The 25,322-nt window shown below is 41.8% G+C and overlaps 2 protein-coding genes across 2 annotated transcripts in view; one reads left to right on the forward strand and one right to left on the reverse strand.

Annotated features, from left to right (window-relative positions):
- Positions 1–5,269: 5,269 nt before the first annotated feature.
- Positions 5,270–18,079, reverse strand: LOC311128310 (annexin A4-like). The gene is made up of 14 exons (XM_084160400.1): positions 17,638–18,079; positions 14,278–14,472; positions 12,930–12,988; positions 12,150–12,237; positions 9,329–9,423; positions 8,000–8,113; positions 7,717–7,807; positions 7,264–7,343; positions 6,945–7,001; positions 6,631–6,724; positions 6,126–6,221; positions 5,914–5,972; positions 5,645–5,767; positions 5,270–5,522 (listed from the first exon to the last, which is right to left on the reverse strand). The coding sequence occupies exons 3-14, from the start codon at positions 12,936–12,938 to the stop codon at positions 5,469–5,471; spliced, it is 960 nt and encodes a 319-aa protein (XP_084016526.1). The 5' UTR covers positions 12,939–12,988; positions 14,278–14,472; positions 17,638–18,079; the 3' UTR covers positions 5,270–5,468.
- Positions 18,080–18,143: 64 nt separating this feature from the next.
- LOC311128300 (AP2-associated protein kinase 1-like) overlaps positions 18,144–25,322 on the forward strand; it is a 43,184-nt gene continuing 36,005 nt past the window's right edge. Inside the window, exons 1-3 of the mRNA XM_084160390.1 lie at positions 18,144–18,949; positions 23,677–23,795; positions 24,027–24,135. Of these exons, the coding sequence (XP_084016516.1) occupies positions 18,790–18,949; positions 23,677–23,795; positions 24,027–24,135 (388 nt within the window). The 5' untranslated portion in view covers positions 18,144–18,789. The remainder of the gene's footprint in view (positions 18,950–23,676; positions 23,796–24,026; positions 24,136–25,322) is intronic.

The following is a 25,322-nucleotide window of genomic DNA, read 5'->3' on the forward strand; positions in this document are numbered from 1 at the left end:
AGCTTCAACTTGAAAGAACGTATGCTGTCATAATACTGCGTGACAACTTTGTTGCGCCCTTGCAGCTGTTTGTTCAAGTTATTCAGGTGCTCTGTAACATCCACCATAAATGCAAGGTCCTGCATCCATTCTGCGGAATGAAATTCTAACACTGGTTTGCCCTTTTCTTCCATGAACTGTTCAATTTCTTCTCGTAAATCAAAGAAACGCCTCAGCACAGCACCTCGGCTTAACCATCTTACCTCAGTGTGGTATGACAGGCCATAGATGTGGTCTTTCTCTCTGAGAAGGCTGTCAAACTGACGGTGATTCAGGCTTCTGGATCGGATGAAATTAACAGTTTGGATGACCACCTTCATGACGTTATCCATCTTTAATGACTTGCAACACAAAGCCTCCTGGTGCAAAATACAGTGAAAAGTCAAAAAATCACATCCTCCATTTGCAGATTGCACTTTCTCTCTGAACTTTGTCACAACGCCTGCTTTTTTCCCGATCATTGAGGGCGCACCATCTGTAGCCAGGCTGACAGCGCGGGACCAGTCCACTCCGACCCTGTCCAGCGCGCCTACGAGTGCGGTAAAAATATCAGCTGCTGTCGTTGTATCTGTCATCGGCACCAACTCCACGAACTCCTCGGTGACGGTCAATGTGTCATCAACTCCGCGGATGAAAATGGCCAGGTGTGCAACATCTGTAATGTCCGTGCTTTCATCAATTGCAACCGAAAACGCAATAAATGACTTTACTTTTTGCTTCAACTGACTGTCAAAATCCACTGAAAGATCGGAAATCCTGTCTGCAACTGTGTTTCTTGTCAGGCTGATATTTGCAAAAGCCTGCCGCTTTTCAGGGCACACAATCTCCGCTGCCTTCATCACGCATGTTTTTACAAATTCACCCTCACTAAATGGTTTTGAAGCCACTGCGATTTCATTAGCAATGAGGTAGCTAGCTTTCACTGCAGCGTCACTGATGTCTCGGCTGTGAGTAAACACAGACTGCTGTTTCTTCAGACCCGCCAACAGTTCATTCACCTTCTCTCATCTCCGCTGTCCTTGAAAGTTGTCATATTTGTCGGCATGAAGACTCACATAGTGGCGACGAAGGTTATATTCTTTCAGCACTGCAACATGCTCTGAACACACCAAACATACAGCTTTCCCATTCAATTCCGTGAATAAATAGGATGACCATTTTTCTTGGAACACTCTGCACTCTGCGTCCACTTTTCTCTTTTTTGACAGAGACATATTGGGGCAATGAGGGTGCCAAAGCACATAATGTTAAAAGTAGAAGCCGTAATAAATATCGCGGGCAAAACAAAGTAGCTCATTGGCTGCACGTGCTTGACCTACTTGCTCTGCCCCGGTATAAACAGTTTGCTTGCTTAACACAATTGCTATTGCGCCATCCAGTGGACGCAATTGGAACAGCAGTTTATTTTATTGAAAAATTGCAGCGCATTTTTATACTTTACAAAATAAAATAAAAAATATATATATTTTTTTATTAAATCATCTCGCGGGCCGGATTAAACCCGTTTGCAGGCCTGATCCGGCCCGCGGGCCGGACGTTTGACACCCCTGGTTTACACCTACCAAAAAAACTACAAATTATGTTTCCAGCCACCCAACATTGCACTAAATGCAGCTGCTCTGTATCAGAACTCATAACTTGTTCCTGAGTTTACCATACCAGAGAATTGTAATGGCTCCTCCCCATTGTTAACAGGTACTAACACATCTTCCCTATAAAGGATTTAACATTTCAACTTGATTCTCACAACTCTGTGATTAGGCTGTAGGTGTATGAGGAAAGGGGGATACCTAGTCAGTATGGGGGCCTGCCTGAATTGATTATTATTTATTTTATTATTAAACTTTTAATTTATACAGGGTGGGTCATTTGCAAGGGAGCCTTATAAATATAAGGAGATATAAATAATATCAATAAAATAAGTACAACAAATTCACATATCACCTCCCTTAATTTCAAGGTGGCCTGAAGGCTAATCCATGAGCTGGGGGCACAAAAACTAAAAGTATTATTCCCCAGGTCAGTGGAGACCCACGGGACCTCCAGAACCAGCCAGCCCAGGGAGTGGGTCTGAAAATTACTGGATCTCCAGTTAATGCGTGAGCTGAGGTAGTGGGGGAGTCTCTGAAGAACCGCTTTATGTACAAAAAGTAGCCAATTCTGGGCCCTTCTGGTAGTCAGAGACTCCCTGCCAACAGAACTATACAAAATGCAGTGATGTGTACGAAAATTGTCCCGAGTGATAAAACACAGTGCTGAATGATAGACTGAATCTAAAGTTTTTAAAGAAGAGGCTGTTGCATGCTTTTAGATTATATCACCATAATCAAGTACTGGGAGAAGCGTTGCTAGAACAATCTTCCTTCTACTTTCCAAAGCGAGGCATGATTTATTTGTGTAAAAAAAATCAATCTCACCTTTTTTGTCAGTTTTCAATGTGTGTTTTAAAAGAGAGCTTAACGTCATGCCAAATACCCAAGTAGTTATAATGGGGAACTTGTTCAATTTGGACTCCCTTCAATGTGCAAATATGCAGGTCCTCAGGGTCAATATTTACGAAACCTAGAGAACAACAAACTTGATTTTATTAGCATTTAGCACTAGTTTAAGATCAGTAAGCGATTTTTTAATTGAGTCAAAACCAATGAATGTCATGAATGACCTGCTGTACTGAGGGGGCACAGGAGTAAATAATTGTATAATCCGTGTAGAGATGAATGTTACATGTTTTCACAGATATATAAATAATATTGGTCTAACTAGTGAAGAGAACAGGGCCCAAAATTGACCCCTGCGGCACACCTTTCGTAATATTGTGGAAACTAGATTTGATACAGTCAGTAAGCACACATTGTATCCTGTCCGTTAGATAGGCATCTTGCAATTGGTTCAAGAACTGATCTAGGCCTATTTCAGACAACCTTTGAACAAGAAAGAAATGGTCAACTGTATCAAATGCCTTCGACAGGTCAATCAATAAGACAGCATAATGATTTTTTGTCTAAACAATATAGCACATCATCTAAGACAAGTGTAGCTGCAGAAACAGTGCTATGTTCTGGTCTAAAACCAGATTGGTGCTCATTAAGAATAGAATGAGAAGTTAAAAAAGTTAAGCTGAGAGTTGGCCAGGGACTCTAAAACTTTGGCAAGGGAAGATAGCTTGGAAATTGGACAGTAGTTATCCAAGTCAGAAGGATCTCCGTCTTTGTGTGGGGGTAGGACTTGTGCCGTTTTCCAGATCTTAGGGATAACCCCAGAAACAATTATCAAGCTAAAGATATAGGTTAATGAGTCTGCAATAAATGGGCAGAAAGCTGCAGCAAAAAAGGATCAAGTGAGTCAGCCCCAGTGGATTAAAAAAAATATATATATATCTTCAATAAGGCACTTAGTACATCATAGACATCAAATGGTTGAAATGAAAATGAGGAATGTATATCTGGGAATGTATCGTTCTCTGCAACCTGGCTCGAGGTGAGTAACGGAATCCCTCGGCTGGAATCAGAGTTTTCAGAAGCTATTTTATCAAATAGGTGGCCTGCTGAGGTAAAGTGGTAATTAAAAGCATCACAAATGTCCATCTTATCTGTTATGGGACCAGAGGCTGTCATAACCTGCTGGGGTAATGAGGGAATGGAGTTTTGTTTCAGAGATTTGACTACCTTGCAGAAGGCAGCTTGATTCCCACCATTCGTAGATACACATTTCAAGAAGTATGCAGATTTTTTTTCTTCTAACCAGGGATAGACATCTATTTCTCAAGCGTTTGAAGGGCTGCCAGTGAGACGTAGAATCAGTCAGCCTTAACCCAAGCTAAATGTATCTCCTGAAGTTTATCTGATAGTTCATTCATGACCCAGGCATTAGCTCTATCCTTTACCCATAGTTTCTTGAATGGAGCATGCTTATCTGTAATAGAGTTGAGCAAAGAAGTAAAACAATTTAGGGCCTGATCCAAGTCAGAGATATCTAACAACCCCCCATTCACACAATCCCAGATCAGAAAATAATTATTGCCTATAATTTCTCTTTGTAATAATGCAAGGGCGAGATTTAGGTAGCTTTGCATCTCTTATGCAGGCAACGAGACAATGGTCACTAATTAGCAAAAATGTAATTAGGGCATTTGTCAAAATAATATCTAAAAGAGTAGATTTTTCAGGGTGTTTAAAGTTGGGGCGTGTTGGTTCATTTATCAACCGAGTTAGGCTGAAAGATATCTGTATTGAGCTAAATCTATCAGAAGCTGGCATCAACCAATCCAGATTAAGATAACCCAAAATGTATAATTCAGATTTAGCATAGTTAGATAGCAAGTCAGACAATTGGCTAAGAGCACATGTTGAGGCAGAGGGATACATTCCCACTAGTGTAAATTGGCCATTATTACCAAGGCCCACATTTAGGACTAGACATTCAAATTCCTTAGGGACAGAGTTAGTGTCCTTTGTAAATATGGCAACTTCTCCACCTCTGCCAACTCTGTCAGATCTAAGAACATTATAACCTGCCAGAGTAACATCCGGCATAGTCCTATTTAGCCAAGTTTCAGATATTACCAGAATGTCCATGTTGGCTTAAGAGGCCAGAGTTATAATAAAATCCATTTGAGATCAAACTTCTGGCATGCCGCAGCTGTGGGATTTCAGATCAGACGGAGTCTCTAATACAAGCATAGGCCTACATTGCTCAGTTGGTAACCCCTTATTTGAAAATAACATAGGGCTAGATTGATACAAGATTGTCTAGAACTGTATCATTGGGCCTATGCTTTGAGCGAGGACATGGATTAAAACAAGTAAATGACGGTTACCTGTTGTGGGCCTGCAGTAGGATGAAAATGCTGTTCATTTATAGTTGGGATTACCTGAGCGGAATTTTGGGTGTTGATAATCAATGTCTTAGCGCAGCCTTGAAATGTGAGGACAGGGTCCAGGCACCAAGATGCTTACATACTTTATTGCCTTCCAAATCAAACTAACATCAAATTAAGGTAATTGAATCAAATGACTCAGAGTTGACTCAACAAACAAGACATCCAAACGAAGTCATTAAATGGACTTCAATCAGTAAGGGATGAAATTGGCCTTCTGCTGAGACTGGGGTGGGAGGCAGAGGTTCAAAAGGTCCATATTTTATGCTTCCTGAGATGTGGCAACAGCTCTCTCTAACCAACAACACTAATTAAAGCTCTAGCAGGGGATCAATAAAGAGATGCAGGCAGGTGTAAAATGTCACTTGTCTTTGGTTTAATTAGGATCACAAACTGTGAAAAAAGGCATCATGGTCATTATAAAATGCTCTGGCCACAGAAGAGCAGAGGATTTTGAGAGCTATAAGCAAAGGAAACAGCAGATGGTAGAGGTACCAATGGTGTTGTTGCAGAGTGAAGTCATCGCTGAATGATGTCCTAGATGTTCAACATCCTACTCTCCACATAACTCCAGCAGGATTTTGCGGTAATCTCCAGATGTGTCTCCCTAAACAATACAGAAACACTCAGATTACGTCAAGAAAACAGAAAGAAATGGGCACAAATATAACTTTTACTTTTTATGAGATAAAGTACTGGTATTACTTAATCTCGTGACCGGGGTCTCACCTTGATGAAGGAATGGAGAGTCTTGCCGTATGCCTTCAAGAACTCGGTCTTGATGTCCAACATGTCAATCTCGGCCCGAGCCACCATGATTCTAATCAGGACGCTGTCTGTAGTTCCCAGACCCTGAGAAGACAGGAGGGAAGGAGCTGCCAACATTCTGCCAACATTCTGCCAACATTCTGATACATTCTGTCTGATAACCCACAAGTGTAGGCAGATATGCACCCTCCATGGGAGGTGTGTTAAAAAAAGTCTCAATTAAGCTTTACCTTCATGGATTTATATAACCGCTCTGCAAAGAATGCTGGCTTGTTTCTGAGGCATTTCACTGCAAAAAAATAAATCAAATCAATACATCAGGCATGATAGCTCAACAAGCTTTAATTTAGCTTATTTTCATCAGAACTGATCTGACTCTCAGTCTTATCTGTCTTTGGTACATTATTACAAGAGGCACTGAAACAAATTGGATCCGTCTGACCTATTGCCAAAAATACATTCTCCAGCGAGCCAGACATCTCCCTCTTAATGCTGTCATCGATGTCCCTCCCAGAGATCTTCTGATACTCCTTAAACACTGAGACAATGAGGTGAGAGAGAGATGTGGAATCAATCATACTGTTGTAGTGAGTAAGAAGCACATCACAAAATGTTGATTCCTCAAATAACCAGAATAGGTCAGCAGAACAGTGTCTGTGCATTACATTTTGGGCCAAAGTCAGTGTGGAAGTAACTTAACTGAAGAGAAGTGTAAAGCGTAATAAACAAGCAATAAACAAGTAGAATGGGGAGATTTGTTGTTGTTGAACGACTGTGAGAAGGTCACTTCTGGTGATATGTAACTTGTTGTAACTTGTCACTCTGATCTTAAAGGCGAGTCTTGGCAGAAATGTAAAAATATCTATTTTATTATTATAAAATATTTTGGGAGTGGCGGCAATGATGAATATATGGAAAACACTGAAATATTTATGAGGGGACAATACCTTGGAGTAGGTGGTTTCTGTTCCTCACACAGAGCACAGTGAGGAACTTGACCTCATCTGTTCCCCAACGAGCCTCCCCAGCCTCGTAGATATCCTGAGAAACCACAGCAAAAATATTTCACAAACCCAAAAAGAAAATCTCCAAACACTGACTGTTTTGGGACATATTTGATGTCAGATTAGGTTAAAACTATGTCTAAAATTGATCTTACTGTTCATCTTCCTAACCGTAGGGTGATCCTGATACCCCAGCATGTGCTACTATGCGAGTTAGACAGAGCCAGGTCACCTCCTCTCTGGGTCCATATTCTCACCTTAGCATCCTTCACAGCCTGAGCCTCATCCACAGTGTTGCCCTCATCTCGCCCCGCCTGTCAGTCACAGCACAGAGACAGAGGCCATGTTAGCAAAGAGTCAGACAATGACGTAACCATTACCTGGCTATAAGAGACCTCTAAAAACTACAAACATCCATTATGTGTTAAATTGTACACAAGTGATGAAGTGAAGGGGGAGTGACTATTTCATTGACAACAATTAATATACTGTAGTTCTGTTTGCTTTCCTTTGATTGTTTGAATATGAAGGTCAACCAGGTGTGTAGTAAGAGAGGTCAATATTGTCTATTCTCACCGTGAGCAAAGAGACTAGAACTCTCTGGAACATTCCAGAAGTATCACTATCAATATCTTCCTCCAGGCTCTGTCCATGTTCTGCCGTCACACATGATTAAGCAAAAAGTAGGAGTTAAGAGTGATCTGACTCGGCAATTATAACCACAACACTTGAAATGGTTTGTGAACACCCTGTCAAAAGCTATGGCAGGCAACAAAAGTTGAATATTGCTCTATAGAAGACACTAATAAATCATTCATATCATGCATTGTGTTCATGTTGTGTAATTCATTGTTTGTCAGTACACTCTAAAGAGGGTGAGACACTGATATCTTAGATCAGAATTCCTCTTTATATACAGTGATCAATACTAAAGGTATTGACTTGTACCATACACCGCATGTGATACCTCTTCTACAGATGGAGATGCAATACATGGCACAGAAAGGCTGAGTACTGTGTAGCTACTACCTTTGATATAGACCGTCGTGATGGCTCTAATTTCAGCGTTCGTCCTTGAGGCCAGGATATCAATGAGAGCAGCCTCCTCTGTTCCTGCACCCTAGCGTTCAGTAAAATAGAGATGTGGAGAGCTATGTAAGTACTTCAAAGAGTAGTGTGATGCAACACATTTATGGGTTGTGGATGAGGTGAATAGCCCAATACAATGTCAATAGCTCGAAGATGTACAGTATTGAAAAGCGTTACATAAATCCCCATTGTGATGGTCTCCCTAGCAGTAATAACCTCTGACCTTCATAGCGTTCTTCAGCTCGTAGGCATCATACACAGGAGCGGTCATCAGGAGGCCCAGCACCACCTTCTCAAAGTTCCCCGTCAGCTCTCCCTGCAGATCATCTGCCAGGTCCTACAGGGACAGAGACACAGACATTTAAATGGGTCTCAATTGACACAATCTCCTGCCTAGAGCTCAAGTAAGCATAGACTATTGCTCTCATACACTCATATCTCAGAGGTGATAAACAAGGCTTTCAGAATGTTTAATCTGTCAGGCCTTGGATTTCCTATATGCTTCAGACATTCCAGATACAAGTCTGCTTCCAGAAGGGAGTGGCTGCAAAAGAGCTGTTCACAGAACGTTTGTAGTGTACACATTTAGCTTCTTCATGAGTCTGCCTGCCTGTGGGCGTCCCCATGGACTGTATGACTCACTGTTTCTGACCAGGAGGATTCCACTAGCAATCTTTGCCCTTCCCTGTGGCAAGCTTCCTCATTCATGGGACCTTTTAGATAACTTTATCAATGATGTATTGTATGCCAAACTCTGTGCCAACAGAGTAAACATTGATCAGACTTCCCTTTTAGTTTTAAAATGTCGAGTTTAGTTATTGTTTAACATGGGGCCGGTCATTCTATAATCTCCCTACTTCACTCAAACACAAAGTGCAGTATCCTGATTGACACTTGTCTTCATTTAAAATCAGGTTAACCTCAACCCTCATGAGAGAGGTCTTTCCACCTGACCTGTGATGGTAGACAAGCTTCTCTCTGTTCTCTGAAACACATAACCATCTTTGTGTAAGAGTTAATGATCAACCTAAGGCACCAACTGTCAGCACAATGTTACCATTAACAACAGACACCACCACACCCATAGAAACACACACAAAGCCACACACCAGAGGGGTATACTACAAAACAGCATCAATAAGTTAGCCAGCTAAATTTGATAAATAACCAGAAATATTTGTTGTTTTTCCAGTTCATTAAGAAAGCTAAACTTAGATATGTGTATTTGGTTGTTGAGCCAATTAGAGAATGCCCATTTCAGGCATATCTTTCTAATTAATAAAAAGTTATTTTATCATATTTAGGCCAGTTAGCGGGCTAACTCCATGATCCTGCTTTGTAGTATACCCTCCCATGACTGATCACATGATACATATAACTATTTACACAATCCATACACTCTCCTGTCACTATAAAGTATTAAATATCTTCCCCCCCATTACTGGAGCTGGTGGTATTTAGCTTTTGGAAAGTTTTGAGAATAGTCTGATAATTCAAACTGGGATATGAGAAATGCAATAACACAGGTAGAACACGTCAGTAGAACACTTACCTTCCCCACGGTCTGCTTGTAAGCCTCTTTGATGCGTTGCCTCTGAGCAATGGTACGACGTGCCAGGACTTCAATGACAGCTGCCTCATCCGTGCCTATAAGAAAACATCACAGGGTTACATTACTGTATACCTTCACATTATACTGATCCATTAGATAAAATAACTTGCTGGTGATAAAACAGCATCAATCACCATTGAAATATCCTAAATATCTCCCTGATATCACACAGTTATAAAGAGCTTAGCCAGATTTCAATGGTGAACAGACACACTTCCTGCTTCCAAGCTCCTCTGTCACCCTGGAAACACCCTGGTCCCACAGGCACAGTTGTTTCTCAGTGTATGTGCCATCTGTTTCTAATACATCTCACACTAGAGTCAGGTGAAACCTATTACGTCTAGCTAACAGCATCAGCATTCCTAACATTTGTGTGATCACTATGTGATCACGCTCTCCGTAGCCGATGTGAGTAAGACTTTTAAGCAGGTCAACATTCACAAGGCCGCAGGGCCAGACGGATTACCAGGACGTGTACTCCGAGCATGTGCTGACCAACTGGCAAGTGTCTTCACTGACATTTTCAACATGTCCCTGACTGAGTCTGTAATACCAACATGTTTCAAGCAGACCACCATAGTCCCCGTGCCCAAGAACTCTAAGATAACCTGCCTAAATGACTACCGACCCGTGGCACTGACGTCTGTAGCCATGAAGTGCTTTGAAAGACTGGTCATGGCTCACATCAACAGCATAATCCCAGAAACCCTAGACCCACTCCAATTTGCATACCGCCCCAACAGATCCACAGATGATGCAATCTCTATCGCACTCCACACTGCCCTTTCCCACCTGGACAAGAGGAACACCTACGTGAGAATGCTATTCATTGACTACAGCTCAGCATTCAACACCATAGTGCCCTCAAAGCTCATCACTAAGCTAAGGATCCTGGGACTAAACACCTCCCTCTGCAACTGGATCCTGGACTTCCTGACGGGCCGCCCCCAGGTGGTAAGGGTAGGTAACAACACATCTGCCACACTGATCCTCAACACGGGGGCCCCTCAGGGGTGCGTGCTCAGTCCCCTCCTGTACTCTCTGTTCACCCATGACTGCATGGCCAGGCACGACTCCAACACCATCATTAAGTTTGCCGACGACACAACAGTGGTAGGCCTGATCACCGACAACGATGAGACAGCCTATAGGGAGGAGGTCAGAGATCTGGCCGTGTGGTGCCAGGACAACAACCTCTCCCTCAACGTGACCAAGACAAAGGAGATGATTGTGGACTACAGGAAAAAAAAGAGGACTGAGCACGCCCCCATTCTCATCGACGGGGCTGTAGTGGAACAGGTTGAGAGCTTCAAGTTCCTTGGTGTCCACATCACCAACGAACTATCATGGTCCAAACACACCAAGACAGTCGTGAAGAGGGCACGACAAAGCCTATTCCCCCTCAGGAGACTAAAAAGATTTGGCATGGGTCCTCAGATCCTCAAAAAATTCTACAGCTGCACCATCGAGAGCATCCTGACTGGTTGCATCAACGCCTGGTATGGCAACTGCTTGGCCTCTGACCGCAAGGCACTACAGAGGGTAGTGCGTACGGCCCAGTACATCACTGGGGCAAAGCTCCCTGCCATCCAGGACCTCTATACCAGGCGGTGTCAGAGGAAGGCCCTCAAAATTGTCAAAGACTCCAGTCACCCTAGTCATAGACTGTTCTCTCTGCTACCGCACGGCAAGCGGTACCGGAGTGCCAAGTCTAGGTCCAAAAGACTTCTCAACAGCTTCTACCCCCAAGCCATAAGACTCCTGAACAGCTAATCATGGCTACCCGGACTATTTGCACTGCCCCCCCACCCCATCCCTTTTACGCTGCTGCTACTCTGTTAAGTATTTATGCATAGTCACTTTAACTCTACCCACATGTACATATTACCTCAACTAGCCGGTGCCCCCGCACATTGACTATGCAACGGTACCCCCCTGTATATATAGCCTCCCTACTGTCACTTTATTCTATTGTATATATAGCCTCCCTACTGTCACTTTATTTTTTACTTCTGCTCTTTTTTTCTCAACACTTTTTTGTTGTTGTTTTATTCTTACTTTTTTGTTTAAAATAAATGCACTGTTGGTTAAGGGCTGTAAGTAAGCATTTCACTGTAATGTCTGCACCTGTTGTATTCGGCGCATGTGACCAATAAAATTTGATTTGATTTGATTTGATTTGAACATAGAGCCAAGTATACTATCGTGTAGGCTTGTGTTTAACATCTCGTAACTTGTTTTCTTACAATGCTCATTGTTTTTTCTGCATTGTATCCCTACAGCATAGACCTGTAAAAAGCATAGATGCAAAATATTATACAGATGCAAAGATAATGCAATCCTACAGTAACTTTTGACTAGAACAGGAGAAAGGCAAAATAATGATGAAAAATAAAACAAATATTTGAGTCACAAAGACTGGAGTGGAGAAGGAAAGAAAGTACTCCCAGGCCACACTCAGAGGACTGAATGAGGTCTTAGAAATGGAAAGTAACTACAATCATGTGTAGGGCCTGTAGAGGGCCTGTAGAGAGTTCTAGAATAATTACAACTGATTAAAGTAATAGTAGCATACTGTTCAACATGGTGTTTTTGAAGCTTTCATTGAAAGGAAAGACGTACAATTATTTTAAAATTAAGACCTATTTATCAGAAGAAAAAAGGGGATCCTATCATACTCATCCGAACTTGTTTTCTGAATGTCTGAATCGTTTTTAGAAACAAACAGCTAGTCATTGCTTAGAATGTTGGGATCACTCACCAGCCCCCTTCATGGCTCCTCTCAGTCTCTTTACATCCTCCTCTGCGTTGAAGCCAGCGGCTTCAGTCACAGTTCCACGGTTGCCAATCTGCAGAAACAAATATTAAAATGGCATACATATAACTCCCAATGAATTCAGCAGCTGGAATTTATCCAGTCACTATCCAACACTACTGCACTTTGAGTCATAGGCTATAACCCTCAAACTCAACTCTGGACCTCGAAGTCAGTTCCACTGCATTTTTTCATTATTCACGTCTAATCAAGGACTGATTTAGACCTGGGACACTAGTGGTGTGTAATTAATTATCAGGTAGAACAGAAGACCAGCAGGCTATGGACCTCTTAGGGTAAGAGTTGAGTACCACTGGGCTATAGGTACACACATGCACAAACATACACATCTCAACAGGTGTGTGTGTTTGTTCAGTAACAGCAATAAACGTATTTACTATGTACCGTATAGGTGTAGCCTATATGTCAGACTGCCTTTGTTGCTCTTTGTATACCGAGGCTGATACTTTCAAAAAGCTGTCTTGTCTGTGCTGTCAGTAGGACTACAGCAGTAAACATTTGTTTGGATAATTTAATTGGTATAGTACGTCATACATCTTTTATGGAAGCTTCAATGAACATACTGTTCATAAGTAAATCATTTCCAATACTAAGCAAAAAAATTAAATAATGTAAATCTGATCATGCAAATGTTGAACACTACAATCATTCATAGTTCACTCACACTGCATGCTACAGTACACATGTTTGGGTGCTGAGACTTACCGCTGCCATTATGCCAGTGAGATAGAGTTTCGAAACTTGAGCAAGAGAGATGGGAAAAGCTATGAAAATAAAAAGTTATATTATTTCTCAGCATTGTTAATAAACGCATATATGTCATTTTTCCTGAGATGTGCATTATATTACCATTATCCATACAATACCTCTGACCCTTGAGTAACATAAAGATGGGCTAACGAAACATAGACCATCTACATACATTTGTTAATTCACACTTTGATCAGTTGATCAAAAGCAGATGGTCCCGTTGCTACATTACCTAATCAGCTCTGTAGAGAATAACAATGTGGTGAGCTTTCACAGCAGGAAAGACTGGGTTAAATACTCATTACCCTCATTACTGTCTAATTACTACTGAATGTGATAGTGCCCTGAGAGGGTTTTACCCACACACATTTCATAATTTAGTCTCCTGTGTTTTCTCAGTGGAACTCTCCTCACAGGTCAACACACACACACACACACACACACACACACACACACACACAAACACACACACACAGCTCAGAAAGAGAGAGCCAATGGGTCTTTAACTTTTTCTACTCTTAAAAATCTACTTACCAACTGAAACAATTAGCCTACAACACTTCCCCCAAAATACATCAGTCTCTGGTCAGAGCTTAGTTCTTCAGGGTGTCACTCAACATAGTTTATGTTGTTAATTATTATATTAATAGGAGACAACATCTTTATATTCTCACTTAAAATTTTAAAAATTGCCCTTATAGTCCAGGGGTTGTTGTCCATTTTGTGCCTCTTCATTAACCAAGGATGACAACTCTTTCAGGAATTTACTGTATACATCTGCTCAGTTTGGGGTGGAAATACCTGGCACAAGAAGAACCCTTTTGACCCCTGCCTCGGTCACACTGCCATATCAAAACATTACTAGATCTAAAGTCCCACCTTTCTTGATTACTTTTTACATCAATAGGCCTACATTAGTAGCCTACATTAGCCCACTGGAGTAAATGCATTTCTCAAAGTAACCACTGCGCAGATCCTACAAACCTTTGGTAAATATGGAGACATTATTACCCAACACATTTCTTATAGTTACTTGTTAGTTTCCAAGTTGCCCCGCTTGTGATTGTAACTTATGACCCAGTTCAATAAGTATATAGTTTGCAGGACGCGATGGATGTCTGTCTGCTGGCGGCCAGCAATGGAATAATAACTTTTGAGGTTTAGTTTCGGTTCGAGACACACCCTTGAATGTGTCAGATAATAGGGCTTCTAAAGCTTCTAGCTAAAAACAACACAATACATATCGAGCCTATATTTCTAGTTTAACCTCATCCTATAAGATGTCATAAAAAAGTTTACTTACGGTATAGACAGTAAAAACGACTTCTCCTTTCAAATGAGGAAAACGGAAGAGAAGGTCTCTTCTGCGAACGTTGGGCTTTGAACCGCAGCACAGAGAGGAGTTTTCGGTCCCTCCCCTTTGTGGTAAACCATTTTTTTTCACCTTTATTTAACCAGGTAAGCCAGTTGAGAACAAGTTCTCATTTACAACTGCGACCTGGCCAAGATAAAGCAAAGCAGTGCGATAAAAACAACAACACAGAGTTACATATGGGGTAAAACAAAACATAAAGTCAAAAATACAACAGAAAATATATATACAGTGTGTGCAAATGTAGCAAGTTATGGAGGTAAGGCAATAAATAGGTCATAGTGCAAAATAATTACAATTAGTATTAACACTGGAATGATAGATGTGCAAGAGATGATGTGCAAATAGAGATACTGGGGTGTAAATGAGCAAAATAAATAACAATATGGGGATGAGGTAGTTGGGTGGGCTAATTTCAGATGGGCTGTGTACAGGTGCAGTGATCGGTAAGGTGCTCTGACAACTGATGCTTAAAGTTAGTGAGGGAGATAAGAGTCTCCAGCTTCAGAGATTTTTGCAGTTCGTTCCAGTCATTGGCAGCAGAGAACTGGAAGGAATGGCGGCCAAAGGAGGTGTTGGCTTTGGGGATGACCAGTAAGGTATACCTGCTGGAGCGCATACTATGGGTGGGTGTTGCTATGGTGACCAATGAGCTAAGATAAGGCGGGGATTTGCCTAGCAGTGATTTATAGATGGCCTGGAGCCAGTGGGTTTGGCGACGAATATGTAGTGAGGACCAGCCAACAAGAGCGTACAGGTCACAGTGGTGGATAGTATATGGGGCTTTGGTGACAAAACGGATGGCACTGTGATAGACTATATCCAATTTGCTGAGTGTTGGAGGCTATTTTGTAAATGACATCGCCGAAGTCAAGGATCGGTAGGATAGTCAGTTTTACGAGGGCATGTTTGGCAGCATGAGTGAAGGAGGCTTTGTTGCGAAATAGGAAGCAGATTCTAGATTTAACTTTGGATTGGAGATGCTTAATGTGAGTCTGGAAGGAGAGTTTACAGTCTAACCAGACACCTAGGTATTTGTAGTTGTCCACATACTCTAGGTCAGACCCGTCGAGAGTAGTGATTCTAGTCGGGTGGGCGGGTGCCAGCAGCGTTCGATTGAAGAGCATGCATTTTGACTTGTGTTTAAGAGCAGTTGGAGGCTACAGAAGGAGTGTTGTATGGCATTGAAGCTTGTTTGGAGGTTTGTTAACACAGTGTCCAATGAAGGGCCAGATGTATACAAAATGGTGTCGTCTGCGTAGAGGTGGATCTGAGAATAACCAGCAGCAAGAGCGACATCATTGATATACCCAGAGAAAAGAGTCGGCCCAAGAATTGAACCCTGTGGCACCCCCATAGAGACTGCCATAGGTCCAGACAACAGGCCCTCCAATTTGACACATTGAACTCTATCTGAGAAGTAGTTGGTGAACCAGGCGAGGCAGTCATTTGAGAAACCAAGGCTATTTAGTCTGCCAATAAGAATGCGGTGGTTGACAGAGTCGAAAGACTTGGCCAGGTCGATGAAGACGGCTGCACAGTACTGTCTATTATCGATCGCGGTTATAATATCGTTTAGGACCTTGAGCGTGGCTGAGGTGCACCCATGACCAGCTCGGAAACCGGATTGCATAGCGGAGAAGGTACGGTGTGATTCGAAATGGTCGGTGATCTGTTTGTTAACTTGGCTTTCAAAAACTTTCGAAAGGCAGGGCAGGATGGATATAGGTCTGTAACAGTTTGGATCTAGAGTGTCACCCCCTTTGAAGAGGGGGATGACCGCGGCAGCTTTCCAATCTCTGGGGATCTCAGACGTTACGAAAGAGAGGTTGAACAGGCTAGTAATAGGGGTTGCGACAATTTCAGCGGCTAATTTTAGAAAGAAAGGGTCCAGATTGTCTAGCCCAGATGATTTGTAGGGGTCCAGAGTTTGCAGCTCTTTCAGAACATCAGCTGTCTGAATTTGTGTGAAGGAGAAGCAGGGGGGGGGGGGGGCATGGGCAAGTTGCAGCGGAGGGTGCAGAGCTGGTGGCCGGGGTAGTGGTAGCCAGGTTATTGTAGATTTATCGGTGGTGATAGTGTTTCCTAGCCTCAGTGCAGTGGGCAGCTGGGAGGAGGTGCTCTTATTCTCCATGGACTTTAGTGTCCCAAAACTTTTTGGAGTTAGTGCTACAGGATGCAAATTTCTGTTTGAAAAAGCTAGCCTTTGCTTTCCTAACTGCTTGTGTATATTGGTTCCTAACTTCCCTGAAAAGTTGCATATCGCGGGGGCTATTCGATGCTAATGCAGTACGCCACAGGATGTTTTTGTGCTGGTCAAGGGCAGTCAAGTCTGAGGAGAACCAGGGGCTATATCTGTTCTTAGTTCTGAATTTTTTGAATGGGGCATGCTTATTTAAGATTGAGAGGAAAGCACTTTTAAAGAACCACCAGGCATCCTCTACTGACCGAATGAGATCGATATCCATCCAGGATACCTGGGCCAGGTCAATTAGGAAGGCCTGCTCGCTAAAGTGTTTTAAGGAGTGTTTGACAGTGATGAGGGGTGGTCGTTTGACCGCTGTCCCGTTACGGACGCAGGCAATAAGGCAGTGATCGCTGAGATCCTGGTTGAAGACAGCGGAGGTGTATTTAGAGGGTAAGTTAGTCAGGATGATATCTATAAGGGTGCCCATGTTTACGGATTTAGGGTTGTACCTGGTAGGTTCCTTGATAATTTGTGTGAGATTGAGGGCATCTAGTTTGGAGTGTAGGATGGCCGGGGTGTTAAGCATATCCCCGTTTAGGTCACTAAGCAGTACGAACTCTGAGGATAGATGGGGGGCAATCAATTCACATATGGTGTCCAGGGCACAGCTGGGGGCTGAGGGGGGTCTGTAGCAAGCGGCAACAGTGAGATACTTATTTCTGGAAAGGTGGATTTTTAGAAGTAGGAGATCAAACTGTTTGGGCACAGACCTGGATAGTATGATAGAGCTCTGCAGGCTATCTCTACAGTAGATTGCAACTCCACCCCCTTTGGCAGTTCTATCTAGATGGAAAATGTTGTAGTTGGGGATGGACATTTCTGAATTTTTGGTGGCCTTCCTAAGCCAGGATTCAGACACTGCTAGATCAGGGTTGGCGGAGTGTGCTAACGCAGTGAATAACTCAAACTTAGGGAGGCGGCTAGGGCAGGCTACATTATATTTTACAGTGAAGAACATACTCACTCACTCTCTCTCGCTCTCTCTCTCTCTCTCTCTATTTAAAAAATATATATATGTTAATTGTGATTGCAGATAAATGTACCTTATTGTTTGTTCTCTCTCTCTGCCACAGACTTCTTGATTTTATTATTATGCTTCCTGAGGAAAATAGCCTGTTATCCCATTCCCATATACTAGTATACTAATGAAAAAGTTCATAAAATGAGTTCATTTTAGAGATGCTCCATAGTGGCTGCTCATCCGCGCCACCAGGCAATGCCACCAGTGTGTGCCCCCCTCACTACAGACCTACAGATCCCATGACTCCACTGCAGTAAAGCTGTAGGCTAAGGGCTGTAACAGGCAGCTACTGATATGTTGTCGTTGTAGCCGAAGCTTATATTAACCTAGCTTGCGTACATCCAACATATACTAACTTACTATCTAGCTGGCTATATGTTATCTATATTTTCTAAGGGAGCTGTCAAACCAAACTGAGATCGAAAGTAGCTACAGTTGGTACAATTTCGGAATTACCATTTCCTGTTACCATTTTGATAGGCATTTCCTGTTGCGAAAGAGCTAGGTAGCGGTTCGTGGCAGCCAGTAAGCTAGCTGACGTTGGCTAATTGGTACCCTAGCTTGCTAGCTAACTTGATGATGAATTGTAGCAGACTTGGAAATAATAATTATTTGCTGAAAGACATTGAATATGGAAGGATCGTGTAACATTGGCACGTTGTACCGGGGATATATTACAACGGACATTATTTTTACAGGATAACCTCAGCTACATGAAATGTCATAACGTTAAGCTAACCGCGGAGATGGAGGGACCTACAACCCCCTGAACAGCTGCACTGATGGAGATATTTCCTCCTCCAAGATGATAGCTAGCAAGTCGAATACTGCACAAGATTTAGCGGAATTATATTAACGTTAAGTCTGCTATCTTGTCTCTATAGTTATCTAGTCTGTCAAGCAAATGGGAGAGTGGTTATTCGGAGTTAGCTCATAATTGACAGCTAACGTTAGCTGCTGGTGAAGAAATCACTGCTGTTTTTGGCATCTTCAAACAACAAGACTGGCTTTGTGAGACAAACCTTAGGCCTTGTCCAGAAAACAAAGTTAATTTGTGAAACTGACATAGCTGGAAACAAGGACATTTGAGCTTTCTGCATCGTCATTTGAGCATTCTGCGTCGTTTTGATTGAAGTGAGGACAATTTTTCCTGATCATCTGACTGATAGTTATCATGAGGAAGTTCTTTGATTCATCTCGTCGGGAGTTGGTCAGTTCAGGACCTGGTTCTGGAGGAGGTAGCAGTGGATCCAGCCATGTAGGTGGCAATTTAATTGGACGTTCATGTACTATTGGGCGACACCAAGTCACTATTGAAGAAACAGTGGCCGAAGGTGAGTGAGATGTAGGAATTGATGCTTGTCTTTTGGAAACAATGTTTTGATGCCCATGCTGACTGAGAACATGTCATGTGACATTTCAGTCAGACAGCAAACTGCAACAATGTTTCAACATTGATCAGTCATTACCAGTCAGGTAGCTGCTACACGAACTGTGGTATGATGACATTCAGTTCTGCTTAAGCCAGAGGCAGCCCAAGGTTTCAGAATGATATGGCTACAGTAGGCTATGTCATTGGCAGATACATATTGTTGTCAACTTCCCACTCAATGCCAAGATGTAATCCTATTCCTGACACTCGTATATCAGACACACCCAGTCCAATGACCATTTCAATGTAGCTGGATAAGCAATTCAAAGGTGCCATGCTGTTTGTAGTTTTCCAGTTTTGATGATCAAGTGTAAGGGCTGTTGCAAGACAGTGATTTATCTGTCACCTGACTGACAGATCTCATTGTTTGAGCAGCAGCTTAATTTGGTAAATCCGTTGGCAGGAAATCCCCTTACATATGAGGTGCTGATTAAATGGGCAAAGGGACAGTCTGTTTTGAGTGTTGTATGATTTATTAAAATGTATGACCATGGACACGAGGAGAGGCTCACTCTAGGAATGCTAGCTCATTTTCAGGTACTGAAGAGCACTGAGAGATGTCTGGGGTGTGGAAGTATCTGTAGGCCTACTCTTAAACTAAAGTCCATTGGGGACATTAAACCTAGTATCTTTGTCATTTTGACAACCCAAGACCATACAGATCAAGTTGCTGATCGTTTGGATATCACTCAGGTACTTGGTAGTGAAGTCCAAAGAATCTGCAGATAATGCCTTGATGTGAGGAAGGGATGTAATATTAGGCTAATCCCTGACTCACTGTGCAAATGGTCAAATCACCTCTCAAAACAGTATATTTTTATCATTAAGCAGCAATCTTGGTTCAAGTTAATGCAAATTCAAACAATTCCTGAAATGAAATAATTCAAGAATAGAAAAATGAAATAGCCTTTAAAAACGCCATGCCTAGCCTAAATAAACACAATGTACATTACAATAAATGGAACATCAAAATTCTCCAATGTATCCCAACCCATGTTACCATACAACCCTACCATTTTGTATCATACACCTGAATGAAAGGTATACACCTTTTTCTTCTCTTAACCTGCTACTCTATATCCCCAGGTGAGTATGTGTGTATGTGGCTATGTGAATGTTAATGTGAGTGTGTTAGAGAGAGATAAGAGTGCTGCATGCTGGGAAATTGCAGTGCCTGCATTATACTGCTCAGTAGAGTCATTTGTGTGGATTGTGTTCACTGGTAGGGTAATGATGTAGCCCTGACATCTTGCAAAAGTAGTTTACTTTGCACAACCTTCTTAAAGACTGCAATTTTGCTCTAACAACCTTGGTTCATCATGACAATAATGGTCCTATCACTTTTTCACATTCAATGCTTTTGTTGATTAGGAAGGCAAATTGCATCATGAATTCTGCCTATTCTGTCCATCCTTTTGAAGCGCTGCTTTGCAGTGTACACGATTCAGGAACTGAGTCTGAGACATGCTGAATAGAGAGATAGTCAGTGTCTTGCATATTGTTGAAGTAGCCTATCCCTGCCCCAATCTTATTTCAGCAACTAGCACTGCAATACTGTAAAGATCTACACAGTGCACTGCAGTTTCAACACACTGAAATGTAACACCAGTATGGTATAACATATAGCCTAGGTAGGTTATCAACATTAGCTACAGACAGTGAATTCCATGCTAAGACAGTTAGGCTAGATAGGCCTACAGTTTCCCTGGGGCAATGCCATCATGGAGGCTTGAGTTGCACTGAAAGTCAGGAATTAAACATGATGCCACAAAGGCAGTTGGCAAAAGATGACTAATGATGCTACACCAGGGTTTCTTTATGTAATTCTATGTGTTACGCACACTACATTAGTGGATGGAAGCTGCATTTTACGGAATGGTTAGGCCTATTCGATTTCTTTACTCATATCTTGCCTTGTCTTCTAATCATATTGTTTCGTAGTGGGACGCGAATCACCATTATAAGAGTATTTATTTAATATTTGGTGTGACTTGCTTCAGTAGTCACATTCTCAACCTTTCAATCTTGTATTCTCATTAATTTCTCAATGGTGGAATACAGGCTTCAACATACTAAACTGAAATCACTGCCACAACTTTCAGAATGTTCAAACTAAAACATTTTGAGAGCTTAAAAACACATTATATGGATTATGATGCTGTAGTACTTAATCTAGTCTACTATGCTAACCCACTATAATAACTCCACACCTACAAACCACCCAAGAATAGGTCACTAACCCAGAGCCTATGAAAACCCTAGTGCTACCATTACTACTGCCGTCACTACCACTACTGGGTCGTTGCATTTGATTTCAATCACTTTTTGACCACACCCTTTTGGATTTGAATGACATTTACCATAAATATTGTTCCATGGTAGAAGTGGTCAGAAAGTAAGTTTTTGGACCTGAATGCCAAAACATTCAGGAAAGTTGACCCATTTAGCATACCCCACCATACCATGAGACATGTCTTCATCACTGGAAAATATTAACCATTGAGTTTGATATCATTTAAAAGCTTACAAAAAGGGTAAACTCAAACAATTTAATAATTTCTTGAATAAAATGTATTTTAATAAAGATTATGTAATTCTGTTACCTTTAACGTAAAAAAAAGAAATATTTTCTGCATACTGTAGCTTAAAGGGATACTGCAAGATCAAATCAAATTTTATTTGCCACATGTGCCAAATACAACAGGTGTAGACATTAGTGAAATGCTTACTTACAAGCCCATAACCAACAATCCAGTTTAAGATAAAAAAAAAAAAGTGCAAATAGTCTGGGTAGCTATGATTAGCTGTTCAGAAGTCTTATGGCTTGGGGGTAGAAGTTGTTGATCACGTTGAGGGAGAGGTTGTTATCCTGGCACCACACGGCCAGGTCTCTGACCTCCTCCCTATAGGCTGTCTCATCGTTGTCGGTGATCAGGCCTACCACTGTTGTGTCGTCGGCAAACTTAATGATGGTGTTGGAGTCGTGCCTGGCCATGCAGTCATGGGTGAACAGGGAGTACAGGAGGGGACTAAGCACGCACCCCTGAGGGGCCCCCGTGTTGAGGATCAGCATGGCAGATGTTGTTGCCTACCCTTACCACCTGGGGGCGGCCCATCAGGAAGTCCAGGATCCAGTTGCAGAGGGAGGTGTTTAGTTTCGGATATTTTTTTATATAACCCAACCCTGATCTGTACTTCTCCACAACTTTGTCCCTGACCTGTTTGGAGAGCTCCTTGGTCTTCATGGTGCCGCTTGCTTGGTGGTGCCCCTTGCTTAGTGGTGTTGCAGACTCTGGGGCCTTTCAGATCAGGTGTGTGTATATACTGAGATCATGTGACAGATCATGTGACACTTAGATTGCACACAGGTGGACTTTATTTAACTAATTATGTGACTTCTGAAGGTAATTGGTTGCACCATATCTTATTTAGGGGCTTCATAGCAAAGGGGGTGAATACATATGCACGCACCACTTTTCCATTATTTATTTGTAGTATTTTTTGAAACAAGTAATTTTTTTTAATTTCACTCACCAATTTGGACTATTTTGTGGATGTCCATTACATGAAATCCAAATAAAAATCTATTTAAATGACAGGTTGTAATGCAACAAAATAGGAAAAACACCAAGGGGGATGAATACTTTTGCAAGGCACTGTAGAGCCATGTCATCATATAAAAGCAAGTTTAGTTTTAAAAAACAGTTTTGTATCACAGCGTCTCTCCTCTTTCTAAAGATCTAATTTAACTGTACAGTATATGTGAATATGTGTACGTTTTATGTGAACCCCAGGAAGAGTAGCTGCTGCATGTTCAGTAGCCAATAAACTAAACTGGTGTGCGTGGCCAAAGAGCTCTATTTTCATGTCATCTGACCATAGCATTGCATGAGCGGGGCGGGGCGGTAGGTAGCTTAGTGGTTAAGAGCGTTGTGACAGTAACCAAAAGGTCGCTGGTTCTAATCACCGAGCCGACTAGGTGAAAAATCTGTCTGTGCCCTTGAGCAAGGCACTTAACCCTAATTGCTCCTGTAAGTCGCTCTGGATAAGAGCGTCTGCTAAATTACCAATTATATGAGCCACGTCAGTTAACATCATTTGAATGAACATTCTACATTACCACAATACCAGGCAGCCATTGTGAGTGTACCAATGAGTTTACCAGTCAAATTGCCAGGGCTAGAGATTCCATGCCTATTCTATTCATTCTATTTGTATGTGTGCTGTTGCTGCAGGGAGGGGGGCATTGCCTAGGCAACCGAAGACGTGTTTGCTACAACATCCTGCTTGTTTCAGGAGCAACAAAGTTTCATCATGTTGTAAAGAGTCCATTTTTGTTATCACACAGACTCAACCGCACAAATGCTCAGCTGTCCTGTCTTCAATCAGCAGTTTTTTAAAAAATGGTTATGACAGTTATTTTATTTTATCTAATTGTGCCAGCCATAGCACAGAGTGGTCTTGCCAACATCCCAACCTTGATACCTAAATACAATAGAAAGTGATATGTTCATGACCTGGAATATCCCTTATATTCAGTTTTCTCTATTACTTCAGACTACCAATGGTTGCTTGCCTCCAAACACTGAACCTTAATTCGGTCTCATTCACTCTCTCTCTTTCTCACAGGTGGGTTTGCCATTGTGTTCCTGGTACGAACCAGCCAGGGACTCCGCTGTGCCCTCAAGAGGATGTATGTCAACAATGAGCACGACCTGCAGGTGTGCAAGCGAGAGATCCAGATCATGGTGAGTAGCTGTGACATTACCCCACACCCACGACATGCTTGGAGGGGAGCTACTCTGTTTAATATTCTCCTCTGCTTACATGAAAACACAGGCAGGCCCATGAACTCTGCATCACCTTATTTATCCGTTTCAATTTCCCTCTGGGGACAATAAAGTTTGAACTTGAACTTAAATGGCATGATAATGTTCACTCTCTTTTAATGTAATCTGGTTGTGCATGTGCTCTTGCAGAAGGACCTGGTCGGCCATAAGAACATTGTTGGCTATCTGGACTCTAGTATCACCACTTGTGGAGGAGGAGATGTGTGGGAAGTGCTCATCCTCATGGACTACTGTAAAGGTGAGTGCTTACTGAAGGGTCTGTGTTCAATCAAGTGTAGTTGAAAGTCAAAAATAAAGCCGGGCAACTGTCACTCCACATGAGGGCGCTCTCTGTCTAACTATTAGTCTAGCTTCCATCAAGGCCAGGGGTGTCAAACTCATTCCATAGAGGACCTAGTGTCTGCAGGTTTTGGGTTTTTCCTTTGAATTAAGACCTAGACAACAAGGTGAGGGTTCTTTACTAATTAGTGACCTTAATTCCTCAATCAAGTACAAGGGAGGAGTGAAAACGTGATCTGGGCCTACCACTGGTGTGGTGACTTTTTTTTTTTATACTTGTCTTTGCATATTTACATTTACATTTTGACTTTTTTTTTTATACTTGTCTTTGCATATTTGCATTTACATTTTAGTCATTTAGCATATAATTTGAGTTCTGTGCTGCACCAGGTTTTATTTCCTTGATGTGAATATATGTTATATGGATAGTACAAAAAAAACTCCCCTCAGGCTGTGAATGTTGCCATTCTTTTGTGAGCTTTATTATCCATTGTGACATTGAGCTTGCTTGCTCTCTTTCACTCCAAGGCTATCTTCACTTATCATGCTAACAGTTAGTCAAGCTAGGGTCCTACATTTCTTTATTTTGTTTGTTCGCAGAATAATTCGCTCTTAATAATGGAGTGATAGAGCATAGTTTTTCCGCTCTATGGGAACACTGTCAGAATGAAGAGGACACTTAAATGTTCATTGAATGACAACATGTCTGACATGATGAAATAGTTGTGAGGTTATGAATTGGTTCTTTAAGTTTTGTGTTTTGATCTCGTTTTTGAGTATTTTCCTCTGTGGCCCAACCTTGAAGACCTTACTGTATAGACAGTTTTACAAATCTATCAACATATTAATAATACAATATTTGTTTTAGGTTCTACTTCTTCCTTTAGTGAGCTGCCTTATCACACTAGCTATACACTGAGTGTACAAAACATTAGGAACACCTGCTCGTTCCATGACACAGACTGACCAGGTGATTCCAGGTGAAAGCTATGATCCCTTATTGATGTCACTTGTTAAATCAACTTCAAATCAGTGTAGATGAAAGGAGACAGGTTAAAGAAGGATTTTTAAACCTTGAGACAATTGAGACATGGATTGTTTATGTGTGCCATTCAGAGGGTGTATGGGCAAGACAAAATATTTAAG

This window comes from Coregonus lavaretus (assembly GCF_964263955.1).
Source record: "Coregonus lavaretus genome assembly, chromosome: 4".
NCBI lineage: Eukaryota > Metazoa > Chordata > Actinopteri > Salmoniformes > Salmonidae > Coregonus > Coregonus lavaretus.

What these genes read in the sequence shown, in the direction of transcription:
- LOC311128310 (XM_084160400.1), bottom strand. An exon ending in GAATGTATTTTTGGCAATAG is followed by an intron (nt 5,973 to 6,125) that starts GTCAGACGGATC and finishes ATTTTTTTGCAG; the next exon opens with TGAAATGCCTCAGAAACAAG. An exon ending in CTCTCCATTCCTTCATCAAG is followed by an intron (nt 5,523 to 5,644) that starts GTGAGACCCCGG and finishes TGTATTGTTTAG; the next exon opens with GGAGACACATCTGGAGATTA.